This window comes from Macrosteles quadrilineatus, unplaced genomic scaffold (genome assembly GCF_028750875.1).
Source record: "Macrosteles quadrilineatus isolate MER2022 unplaced genomic scaffold, UCM_ALF_1.0 Scaffold_2__2_contigs__length_208266976, whole genome shotgun sequence".
Lineage (NCBI taxonomy): Eukaryota > Metazoa > Arthropoda > Insecta > Hemiptera > Cicadellidae > Macrosteles > Macrosteles quadrilineatus.
The window spans coordinates 174,979,131-174,990,601 of NW_026542595.1; the positions used below are offsets into that span (position 1 = coordinate 174,979,131).

The 11,471-nt window shown below is 35.9% G+C and overlaps 2 protein-coding genes across 5 annotated transcripts in view; both read right to left on the reverse strand.

Moving 5' to 3' along the window:
• The window catches only part of LOC128985605 (proton-coupled amino acid transporter-like protein CG1139), a 36,581-nt gene extending 36,162 nt beyond the window's left edge, over positions 1-419 (reverse strand). For 3 of the 4 annotated variants that reach the window (XM_054405241.1, XM_054405238.1, XM_054405239.1), the window contains exon 1: positions 260-419. The gene's annotated coding sequence lies outside the window, so the exon portion shown is untranslated. Of the gene's footprint in view, positions 1-147; positions 173-259 lie in introns of those variants that run through there. The other variant, XM_054405245.1, reaches the window with a different exon arrangement.
• Positions 420-4,030: 3,611 nt separating this feature from the next.
• Positions 4,031-11,354, reverse strand: LOC128987608 (V-type proton ATPase subunit D). Its single transcript, XM_054408552.1, has 6 exons — positions 11,189-11,354; positions 8,729-8,846; positions 8,335-8,482; positions 7,833-8,048; positions 6,207-6,285; positions 4,031-5,115 (listed from the first exon to the last, which is right to left on the reverse strand). Exons 1-6 carry the CDS (start codon positions 11,227-11,229, stop codon positions 4,980-4,982), a joined length of 738 nt encoding a protein of 245 aa, XP_054264527.1. The 5' UTR covers positions 11,230-11,354; the 3' UTR covers positions 4,031-4,979.
• Positions 11,355-11,471: the final 117 nt, after the last annotated feature.

Consider the following 11,471-nt stretch of genomic DNA (forward strand, 5'->3'; position numbering starts at 1 on the left):
TCAGCCTAAAGAAATTAGGCTAAGATGCTTGCACAGTTTTAGTATTTCTCAGGTAGGCCTAATTGGACGTGTTTGAAACCCTTCGTAGACTGATACTTTTCTAAATATTCAAACTGATGTGAAAATGAAGAATATAAATAAACCAACCTTGGACACTGCACAAAGGTCTGCAATAAATTAAAAACTGAACTAGAACTACCAACATATTGAAACATTTCTTAAACTGAGGTTAAGATTGTTAGAAGCATGTCTGACTTACCTAGTGAAAGGAGAGAAGTTGATAACTCTTACGGTGAACAACACTAAATTAGGAACTACGCAATTTAAAATCTGCGGGCTGTCTGCTGTAAACAAAATAACAACTCTTTACTTTATCACTTATTTGCGTCAAACAACGCCATTTTATGTTGTCTGTTATGTTTTCTTTACTCAGTTGACAGAGAAGAGAAGAGTGCCCAATCAGTCAGAATTGTCATCAGCTGGTTGCAAAAATTAGAATTAGACATTGTAGACAAAGAAAGTGCATTACGTAAAGATTAAAATATTTCAACGACATACAAAATTGGGAGCTATATATAAGAGTCACATACATAACCATGGCCGCCTTTAACTCCGTAGTTAAACACATGACATAGTTAAATACATGACATTGACTTTCTTCACTCCATATAATCCAGGGAGCAAACTCCTCTATCTCTTTTATTAAGTGCATAACGAACGTTTTTCATTGATCTATAAAGGTAGAGAATAGGCTACTGTGGATAGCCATTTTAATTAGCCAATTCAAGAAATGAATTAATACTCATTCGAAATTATGAATTAAGTAAAACTGCAAAGGGAGTAAAACCAGAAATTTGTACATGGAGGCGACTTAGAACCGGCAACGGTATTTAAAAGCCCACCATTAACTTGCGATCATGTTCGTGACGGTGTTGGCGGCAAACATTCTTGCCCATGTATATGGGGTCTGTGGTCTGTGAACCTTCGTACCGGCGAGCATGTTGTGCTCAGCTCGTCGGACCCGGAGAGCCCGAGCCCCAACACGAACATGCTTGCTCGTCTGTGGGGACGACCAACATGTTCGCGAGCGTACATGTAAAAACATTTGGAAAAAACGTCCGAGAATGTCTTCGAAACAGTCTTCAGTCTTACTCAGGTAATTTTTATAACTATTTGTTTCGTTTGATGCAAGTTCTGCTAACAGATACATGTGATTAACCCGGTTTACTGTTTTAAGCCAATATCTTACACCATATTTTTCGTGGCTTGCGTTTTTTCATCTTCCAAACAAACAAACCCATCGCAAATAGCCACATCAGCGTTAGCATCCATTTTAAACACGACTGTCAAAGCGTGAGAGAAGAAGAGTACCGGGTGGTGGTGGCGAGCGATATTCACGAGCATGCTCGATCGTTTGTCGGGATCACCGAGCATTCGCGTGCATGCACGAACCCCTCCCCCCGCACCGAACACGAGCCAATTCCTTTGATCTTTCATTAGTTTACCGATTTCGGGTGTGAAAGATCCGGACCCAAACAATCCATATCTCGGACCGCTACACGAACCATGGACGCGCTGTTCCCACGATACGTATTGATACAAGCCCTTGCTCATATCCATCCGTGGAATCGCCCTACCTCGCGTCGTGGGAAGGAGGCTTAAAGCTGCCATATCTCAGTTAATATTCGTCCAATCTTAAAAAGTAAGGAAACAGTTTTTTTAGTGTTAACAACAAAAATTTTATTTCCTACCAGAAGTTCGTAAAGATCAAAGGGTGTTCCAAACATAGTTGCCGTATTTATACTTTGTTTACACTTCCCCACTACTCCTTGTGGCTACCATCACCACTATTTTTTCGGGAGGAACTTACCTCGTGTTCTCAGGAACGGTACGGGTAATTAAATTGTTTCCAACGAAATCAAAGAAAAATGCTATATCTGTTGTAAATTTTTGTTTTAGAAACAAGTGTTACAAACGAAAAGTTCTAAACTTACATGCTTATTTTCAAACGCATTTGTGGCCTTACTCTCAGTTCCACCTTACTTATCACTGCCACTGCTTCCACTAAAATGTCTTGTTCCACCTTATCCTTATTTTTTTATTGTCATTTTTTCGTGGCATTCACGGCTTACATGACATTCACACATTTGGAACAAACGACTTCATTTCAATTTAAAAACAAACTAACTAAATTGGCTTATTGGTCGAAATTCAAAATTATCTGTTGAAAATAAATTACTTTTATACAAAATTATATTGAAACCTATTTGGACCTACGGTATCCAACTCTGGGGAACCACTTCAAACTCGAACATAGAAATAGTTCAACGATTTCAATCCAAAACACTAAGAAAAATTTTACAAGCACCTTGGTTTGTCACAAATAAAGTTATCCATCAAGATGCAAAATCACCCTATGTTAGAGAAGAAATAAAAAAACGGAAGTGAAAAATATCAAAGAAATCCATCCAAATTTCCTGGCAGTTAACCTCCTTGATAATAGTGAAGATACATATAGGCTCAAAAGAGTTAATCCAGGCCATCCAAATCGTTTTTAGTTAAACTGTTTAAAAGTTTTTGTATGTTAGTGCACTTGATGGAGTGTATCTAACCCATGTTAAAATGGCCATGAAATTTACTTATTGTTCTAGTATAGAATAGATTGTAAATAAATACTTGTTAAAAAAAATTCATAATTCACTAATACCAGTTCCTTTTGTTCAATCAGGTGAGAAACATATTATCAGTTGGCTAGTGAATAAAGTTATTGTCGTGTTTTGCTTGATTTTATTTATGTTTGACGAGATACTTTATTTCACATTGAAAATCATGCTGTTTCTGTAAAATGAACGAAAATCCAAGTGGCAGTGAGTTTTTTTATGTTTAGAAAGAAAGCAGCAAAAAATCTTTGGACAGTGCAAAAGTTTTACAAAAAGTTCGTAAAGTAGCTTTTTATGAATTAAAAACATTACCTCCATGAAATGTCGGATAATACTCTGAGGAGGCACCTACCTCTCAATGCAAGGGGTATGTAAACCCATTTAAGAAATTACGATGATTTTCAATCAGCAGAACCAGTAACGACAGTAACTGAAAATATAAGTGGACTATTGTCAGATACAATAACAGAACCTAGCAGTGTAAACAGCTGTTCGGTATTATATTTAGTTTTAAATGACTATTTGATTCCCGTACGTTGGACAGCTAACTTACTTAAAAAACACCAATGATCAAGGACAGCTGGGTTCATTGTTTACCTAACTATTAAAAGGTTTCCAGATTTTCTTAGAATTGAACAGCCGATACCTGAGTTAGGTGACCACTCAGATACTTAATATCTGTCTATGAAAAACAGCTAGTGTAAAAATTAAGTTTTTTAATGATTTCAAAACAATAAAATCAGATGTTTTACATGAATACTTTTCATATGAAAAGCTGCTTTTTCATATGAAAATCTATTTTACCTAACCCGCCATGTTAAACTTCCCTATCCCAAGCGTGATGTATATAACTTTGTTACTTCTCGAGTGATGTAAAGTTGAAAAAAACTCACTCGGTGATGTAATGAAACCCATTTAAATAACATTGAGTGCTTAACTTAAAAAATATTCCTCTATGGAGCCAACAACGTTCAACGCTAGAAATCAGCTGTGCGCTTGCATTTTATTGTTATGTTTTGAAGAATTTTCTTAACCTAGCTTCTGTTTGTATGAACGTTACTGTTAGAAGATGAGTGAAATGGATAATGAAAAATATTGTTCGTAACCTCCTGTATATTGTCGGGTCAGGTAAAATCTTGTACGTTACACGTTACGCAAGAGCGTGTTTACATCACTTCGGTAAATTATGCAACTCGCTTCCGCTCGTTGCACAACATTCACCTGCGTGATATAAAAACGCTCTTACTACACTTGTAAGGTAAATAGCTATATAACCATCCACTTTCAAGCATGCCAATAATTATGCCACTGGTGGAAGTGGTCTTGCAAATTAGTTTCTTATGCCAGGTCAGATATAAAATAAACGTATGATTAATTAACGTATTTCTGCTTAGCATAATGCAATTTTATTATTTTATATTTCTTATTTACATTTATAAACTTAAAACAATACCAATAACACCAATATCTTACATTCAAACGTACTGTACATATTATTTTATCTAAACTCTAATAACTTGTTTCTAAACTGGAATGATAATTAAATTTAAAGATTTTTTGTGGAAGCGCCAAAATAATTTATATCTCTATTATAAACTTTATAAGAATAGATTGTTTTTTATGTAGTTACAAACCTCTTTTTTACCTAGTTTTATTTCAGAACAATTACAAACAAATTATCAGTATATGCTAAGTTAAATAGATAAGAAAATTTGTCTGGAAAGTGGAAGTATATGTTTATATTAGTTTAAGAAATGTGTAAAATATCCAGAGTAATCGGAATCCTTGAAACATTAAATCATATGCATGTAATTATTTGTACACCCCAAACTGCCTGGTTGGATGGCTAAAAACTTAAAAGTAATTTAACTCAATTTGAATTTACTTTTAAACTAGTTTTAGAGAAGTGTAACAAAATAATCAGTTTTTAAAATACAGCAGTCATACCTTCTTTTACAATATATCACCTACAAGCTTTCAGATAACTATATGAACTTAGGGATTATGAAAAAGTCATTAACATATTATTTGACAATTCCTTAGTGTAGTGGGGACAATTTTACAAAAAACATATTTCTGTCCTGTTAATGTTCCTACCTGTGGAAAAAAACTACAACATCCAAAAACCCCTTAAACAATCCCTACAACTAAACTTTGAGTACAGGATCTTATTTTAGCCTAAGTCCAGAGACAAATGTTACATCTTAAGCAAATTGATCAAATTTTTTTATGAAGTTTACATTTATGGACAATGATTTAAGAGTGAACCATCCATTCAACTCATCCGTTAAGACTACTAACGAAAGCACAAGTTGTAACTTAGAACAACAAGTCTTCATCACCCTCGTCCAGCATGTTGGCAGCCTCTAGAGCGAGATTTGCTGCCTTGTTGGTCGCCTCTAATGCCTCACGCTTGACTCGAGCAATACGCTTCTTATCCTGGATCTTCTTCAATCTAAAAACATTTTCGTTACCAAGATATTGTATTGTTATTATTACTGTTATTTCACCATGAAGCAAACAAGTAGTTCAAGGTGAAAATAAATTAAAGATAAGTGTAGAAAAGGTCATAAATGTTTTGTTACTAAGTTCAGTTTTTTCTTTGGACAGCAAGAGTTGATTACGGCAACTTCTATGGCCAGTTTCATTGCCAAAAATCATTAAATTGATCTTGGGATAAATTCTGTAAACTTTCAATACTAAACAAATTCTTTAACTACCAAACCGCTCAACTGTGGTATGAACACTAAATAAAAGGTGAGATCATAGATCTATGACTAACTAATAGGGATGCAGGGTGGTGCTTCTTTAAGGAAATAACGCTTCTCTGAAACTGGACAGGTGATAATGAATTAAATCAATAAAATTATGATTTGAAAACTTTTCAATTTTTAGGTCTTTTGGACTCTGTTTCGTTCAAGTAAGCCTTTCTAATAAAAGTCCTTAAAACCTACATGTTTTAGACATTAGACCCATTTTGTGATGGTTTTAAGAGAGGCACTTTGAATGTTCACTATGTATATATTGATTGACAATGGATTATACATTTGTTTAAGTAATGTTTTCAGCAGTTAACATTTCTAATTTATGTTTTCTTATGCTATGCTTATGTTACAAACTAAATAAAATAGCAGTGTAGTCTTAAATATTTAAATCACCAAAAGTTGCCCCTTGAACCCATAAAACACTTCACATGCCTCCTTTCAACTTTGGTCTAGTAGGTTTATATGTAAAACTTACATGAACAAACATACAGAACAAAATATATTCAGACAATACATCATTTAAATATTTAGTCAACCTTAATACCTCTCAAGGTAGATGAGGCCTTTGGTAAAAACTAAATCACTCGTTTAAAAAATACTATTTTTGGCTTTTTATAAAACAGTCTAAAAATAATAGTAAAATGTAAACTGAAGAGTTTAAGATTTACATAATACGTAAAAACAATATATTGTTCCCACCATTGCGACAATTTTGTTTCAAATTCGACCAGTAGATCCACAACAGGTGTGAGATCTGATGAATGACAGTAAAATAAATTACCTGTAAAATTCCTCTCTCTCCAATTCATCCAGTTCTGAGATAATGTAAGCCAGAGTTCGCTCAATACGAGGAATAATCACTGAAAAAATTACACAGCATGTTTAACTTTTGACTGATGAAATTAAGCCTTTCAACATAAGAAAGCTACATTAGCTCTTTGTAAACTATATCAGTGTTTCCCAGCCTCATGGGTCCAAGTGGCATTGCTTACAGCACAGCACGGAGAGCTGTTTGCCAGTGGATGGGTATAGAACATCGAAGGAGCTGGGAAAGAACAGAAGGCAATGTACAGTCAAAGAGAATGCTGCAGGCACCTACTGGTGCGATAGCGGCAGATGCCCTTTGGCTGAGTAGGAAGACCCTGCGGAAGGTGGTTGGCTTTATTAGCGGCAATTTTTTTTTTGTCCACATAGACTACAGATCTGTGCGTGGAACGTATCCAGCAAAACAAGGTGTGAGCCGGTACAGTACAAAGGTGAACTGTACTGATAAAAGTTTGTGGTAGTGACCAGGATCCGAACCCACGACACTACTGCCTTGGGCCCGAAGTCCGCGACGCTACCAACTGAGCCACCGACTCACCATTGGGTATTCTGTGGACATTTACACAAGATGGGAATTCAAGTTGAAAGCCTCTTATTTAGGAAATGTGGAGAGGAGGAGGAGACAGCATTCCACGTGATATTTATGTGCCCAGCCCTACAAGGTCTGCGCATGAGATCCCTTGGCCTATCGACTGGAGATCAAAGGGAAGAACGGGTCACCATAGTCAAAAGGATCTTATGGTTCACAAAGGACCTGTGATTTGACGGAGAATGGGGACCTGTGACTGAGGGTGCACAATAAGCTGTTCCAGCTGCGCTGCAATCCCATGGTTACTTGTAAGCCTGGCCCTCTATAAAAAAAAAAAATATCAGTGTTTCCCAGCCTGTTGTTATTGCACTACTAATGGATACGCAGAGTGGTGTTAGGCTACATGTTACATGTTGATGTTTTAAGATCATGTAGGCTATTATGTCAGGAATTGTTTGGGCTGGTGCATCATCAATAATTCAAAAACTTTCAGCACAGGTGTTTATTCAACAAGACTAAACAATAGAAGGGTGTAATTATTTTAGGTGTATTGAATTTAGGGAATTTCCCATATAGGGATAAGATATTAGGGTAAAAGGAGGGAATTGGATAGGCCTACTAGGTTTTGTAAAATGCACTGTGTAGGCTTAACTGAGTATGCACACATTGGTTTAATGAGGTGTAAATATTTTGCACAAATGACAATTTTAATAATATTTCAATCGTCATCGTATCCTGTGGTCATGAAAACGTGATCGTCGTCTACGATCGTGGCTAAATAATGAACATCTCTTGCTGTTGTCTTAACAGCATCAGCGTCTCCCATGGTCACGAAAAATCATGTAAATATTATTCAATTTTACGTGGTCCATAAAATTCCTGACTGTTACAACCAAATTAAGACTAAATCCCGACTTTTCTAGACCATTTTGGAATTCAATACTAATTTCCGACTTTACCAATATTTGATACTTTGCTATAGCCTAGGTAATGTAATTGAATTCATTTTACAAGAAACCACAATACATTTCAAGAATAAAAACACAAACTAACCGTGCTCGATGGCGTTCACTCTCCGATTAGTGATCTTGATGACATCGTCCAGAGTTACGAAGGAGGTCTGCAGTGATGCAAGCTCCACCAACAGTTTGACAGCGCTCTGATAGTTCTTCTTCAGTTTGGCCAACTGTTGACCACCTCGAGCCAGACCGGCCAACTCGTAAGTGTCTGTGCCGTCTTGGTAACTCTCGAACACTGGCAGAGTTACACCTGGAACAGTATGATACTAGTATTAGAATAGATTCCCCTTAAATTGCTCCACATTTTAAGTTTTTTAAGAAACACTAAGCACATTTACAAACAACATAGTCTGGCAGAACTAAACAACAGAAAAGAATTTAGTGTATGAACCTTCACAGACAAATGTAACTTTTAAGCTATAAAAGGTTAACTGGTTTCTCCCTCAATTAACAGGTATACTCATACAGTAATTTAAAAGGGTGATTAATCACTAGCCAAGAGGAGATTAAACTACTGTATTTCACTTGTCACTGACCAGCCACGTTATCCTTCTTTGTGCGCACTTTGATCTGAGCTTTCGTTACGTTCTGGAGAACCACCTGGTTGAAGTCTCCGGTGGTGAACTTGGCTTCGGCCAATGAGAACGCAGCTTCCTTCATGACCTCTCCCATCAGAGTTTTAGTCTAAGGACAAAGTAAATATTTTACAATAAAATATTTGTAATTGAATTGAAGTAATAGACTACAAGTTCTTACCATTGTAACATGTGTTTTACAACACAGTACCGGTAACAACTCCAAAATTAGTTTAATGGTATTTAGCATATCAGATGCCAGTATGCATAGTCTCTCGTACGGCACCTTGATTAACAGACAAATGTTTAAAAATTACATGAATATGAATGTAGTTTAAACATCTTCATATCTTACCTCAATAATTTTACCAAGAATCAGACGAAATCTCATTTGCAAAGCATCAGCTTTCTTCTTTAACAAACTGTGTCCCTTTTGAGCTCCCTTGAGACGACTTTTCATCAGTGTCTGAGCACTGCAAAGAAAAGACATGTTAAGTCATTTCATAATAAACTTTCATTCAGATATACCTACACTTAAGTGCTACCGATAGTTTTGGAGCTTTCTAACAATGTGTTGACATTAAAAAGTGGAAAGATTATCTTTCCTGTTTCATGACTTGGAATTACGTCCAGCTGTCCCTGATCCTTTCTAGGCTTTTAACAAATGGTCCTGGCAAAATAAATATCCGATCTTAGTCGGTAACAAAACTACACAGGTACAAGGCCTACACAGGTTACAGGTTACAATTCACGACATTGTAACTATCCAGCCATTCAGAGACATAATCTAGAGTTCAATACAGTAGACTTCCACTTATCCGGACTCCTCGGGACCGAGGCCAATCCGGATAACGTTTTTTCCGGTTAAACCGACGTCCCCAAAAACTCGTTAAAACGGACCGTTTACTGTGATATTTGAAATAAATTTAGGAGAGCATTGTATTTAGTCACGTGATCACTGGTCTCAAATCTTTCCCACGAGAACAGTCGTTTCAGTACCACCCACTTCCTGCCGATCTAGTCCGGTTAAACCAATGTGCTGATAAAAATTGTCCGGTTAACTCTTTAACCGGACAATTTTTATCAGCACATTGGTTAACATCTCTATGTCATTTCTGCCGATTGTAATCCGGTTAAACCAATGTCCGGTTAAAAGGTGTCCGGATAAGAGGGAATCTACTGTTATAAAAAACCCACAGATGCAGGTACTAGGTTCTTTTACCCTCTTCCAAAAGAGTTTGTGGCAATAAATAACGCCAAGATCATCTATTTAGATGTTAAGTTATTGACGCACATTCTGTATCCATCTACCTATGTTATAAATCATGAATAAAGCATTTCTGATTCTGATCTCAGATTATTTTACACTCACACTTAGAACCGCCCGGGCTCCGTGTTTGTGGAAGGTACGAACTTTTCTAACAGCATTACCGTATTGGTGAACGATTATTCTACTAGAAAAATAAAACACAGGTGCAGTTTTGCTGTGAACCTACAATATATTACCTACCGGATTAAATTTCTATATCGATTTAAATTAGTTTCAATATTGATATTGCATCAGATTTTATTTTACCCCATAAGATAGGCCTAAATCAAAACATTAAAAAATATGATCAAAGTTGTTATTTTTTGCTTTTTTAACATTCATAATGTTTTTGGTTAAATATTGTTATTGAAGTTTTATTTATTAAAGATCCATATCAATAACTTATTAAAGTAGGCCCTACCTATTATTAGGCCTACCGGTACTTAAATTTAAATTCAATATTTATATTTTTATTAAGTAAGTTTTTGATGTATAGGCCTACCTTACATCAGGAGGAAGATAATACTTTAGTAGCGATATATCAAAATTGATAGTATCAATATTTAATCCGATATCAGGCTTATCGCAGGTTCTCTACAGAAATATAGCCCCGTAAACAAAAAATAGTGACTAAGTCAATCTAAAAATTAATACGGTAACTTCCTAGTTGTATCTAAGTTACCTAATTAACTTTGGTTTTGTTCATAAAATGTAGGTATAGAAACCGTAATTTATAACTCAAAACAATTAGAAATTTGTACTTATAGGGATGCACTGTGGATGCGATGCTCCCTGGTGTGGATTAACGTCCGCGCTAGTGAGTAATACGACTATCCGCAGTACTATCCTAATAATTAGACCAATTCATTAATTACGAGGGAAAAATGTGGTTCAGATTCCAAAATAAACTGTAGGTCCCTTAGTTGCCATTAGCTGTAGGCCTATGGGCTATTAATTAACAGCTGTGTCTAAGGAACATGTCGGCCTTAGTCACTAACAAGACTACAAGATCGCGCCACTCATCCTTCACTCATATTTGGGTTAAAATACACACATAGTGGCGTCCCCATCTTATTGATAATTGATAGGCCAACCCTGCTGAACATTGTCTCTCCAATACTAGCCTAGAACTAACGATTTACATTTGTACACTCAATCGGTAAGTAGGCCTTTGGCATTTGAATTTAAGAGGGTTAAGCAGAAATAGGCCTGGTCAAATATGTCAAAAATCCCAAAATGTTGGCAGAACCAAGCCTGGATGTTTAAACTCTTTTTGAAATCAAAATAAACTTAAGTGAGAGTTGGAAATGTAGCTTCACTCCTCGGTAATATTACGTCATGAAGAATGATTTATTATAACGAATGTTATCCGTTAATCTACATTCTACACTGACTTTATTATCAAAGAGGGTTTCATGAAGGTAGGGATGAAATTGTAAAAGGAGTGCTGGGTTTTGATGATGTTGTAATGTCACAAATCTAAAATCAAACCATTATTAAACTCACCCTCGGGATGGAAATATGGCTAATCTGTCTTTTCCAGACATTTTTCACTCTTTTCAGTGCACAATTTAGAAATAATTACACTACTAATGTTCACACTTAATTTGCAGCCCCAAGTCAGTAAGCAAGTCAGGTGACACAAGAGAAGAAAACAGAGTTATCAACTACTAAGTACTAGACTGAGAAGCAATATCAATATGATTGGCCAACACCTTTAGATAGATCAGCTGACTCAAGTTGCTTACAAGCCATAGAGTTTAAAATAGTTAATATGTTAGTTATATGA

What these genes read in the sequence shown, in the direction of transcription:
- LOC128987608 (XM_054408552.1), bottom strand. Translation starts at nt 11,229, where the DNA reads ATGTCTGGAAAAGACAGATTAGCCATATTTCCATCCCGAGG. An exon ending in TTCTTGGTAAAATTATTGAG is followed by an intron (nt 8,483 to 8,728) that starts GTAAGATATGAA and finishes CTTTGTCCTTAG; the next exon opens with ACTAAAACTCTGATGGGAGA. An exon ending in AAAGAAGGATAACGTGGCTG is followed by an intron (nt 8,049 to 8,334) that starts GTCAGTGACAAG and finishes ATACTGTTCCAG; the next exon opens with GTGTAACTCTGCCAGTGTTC.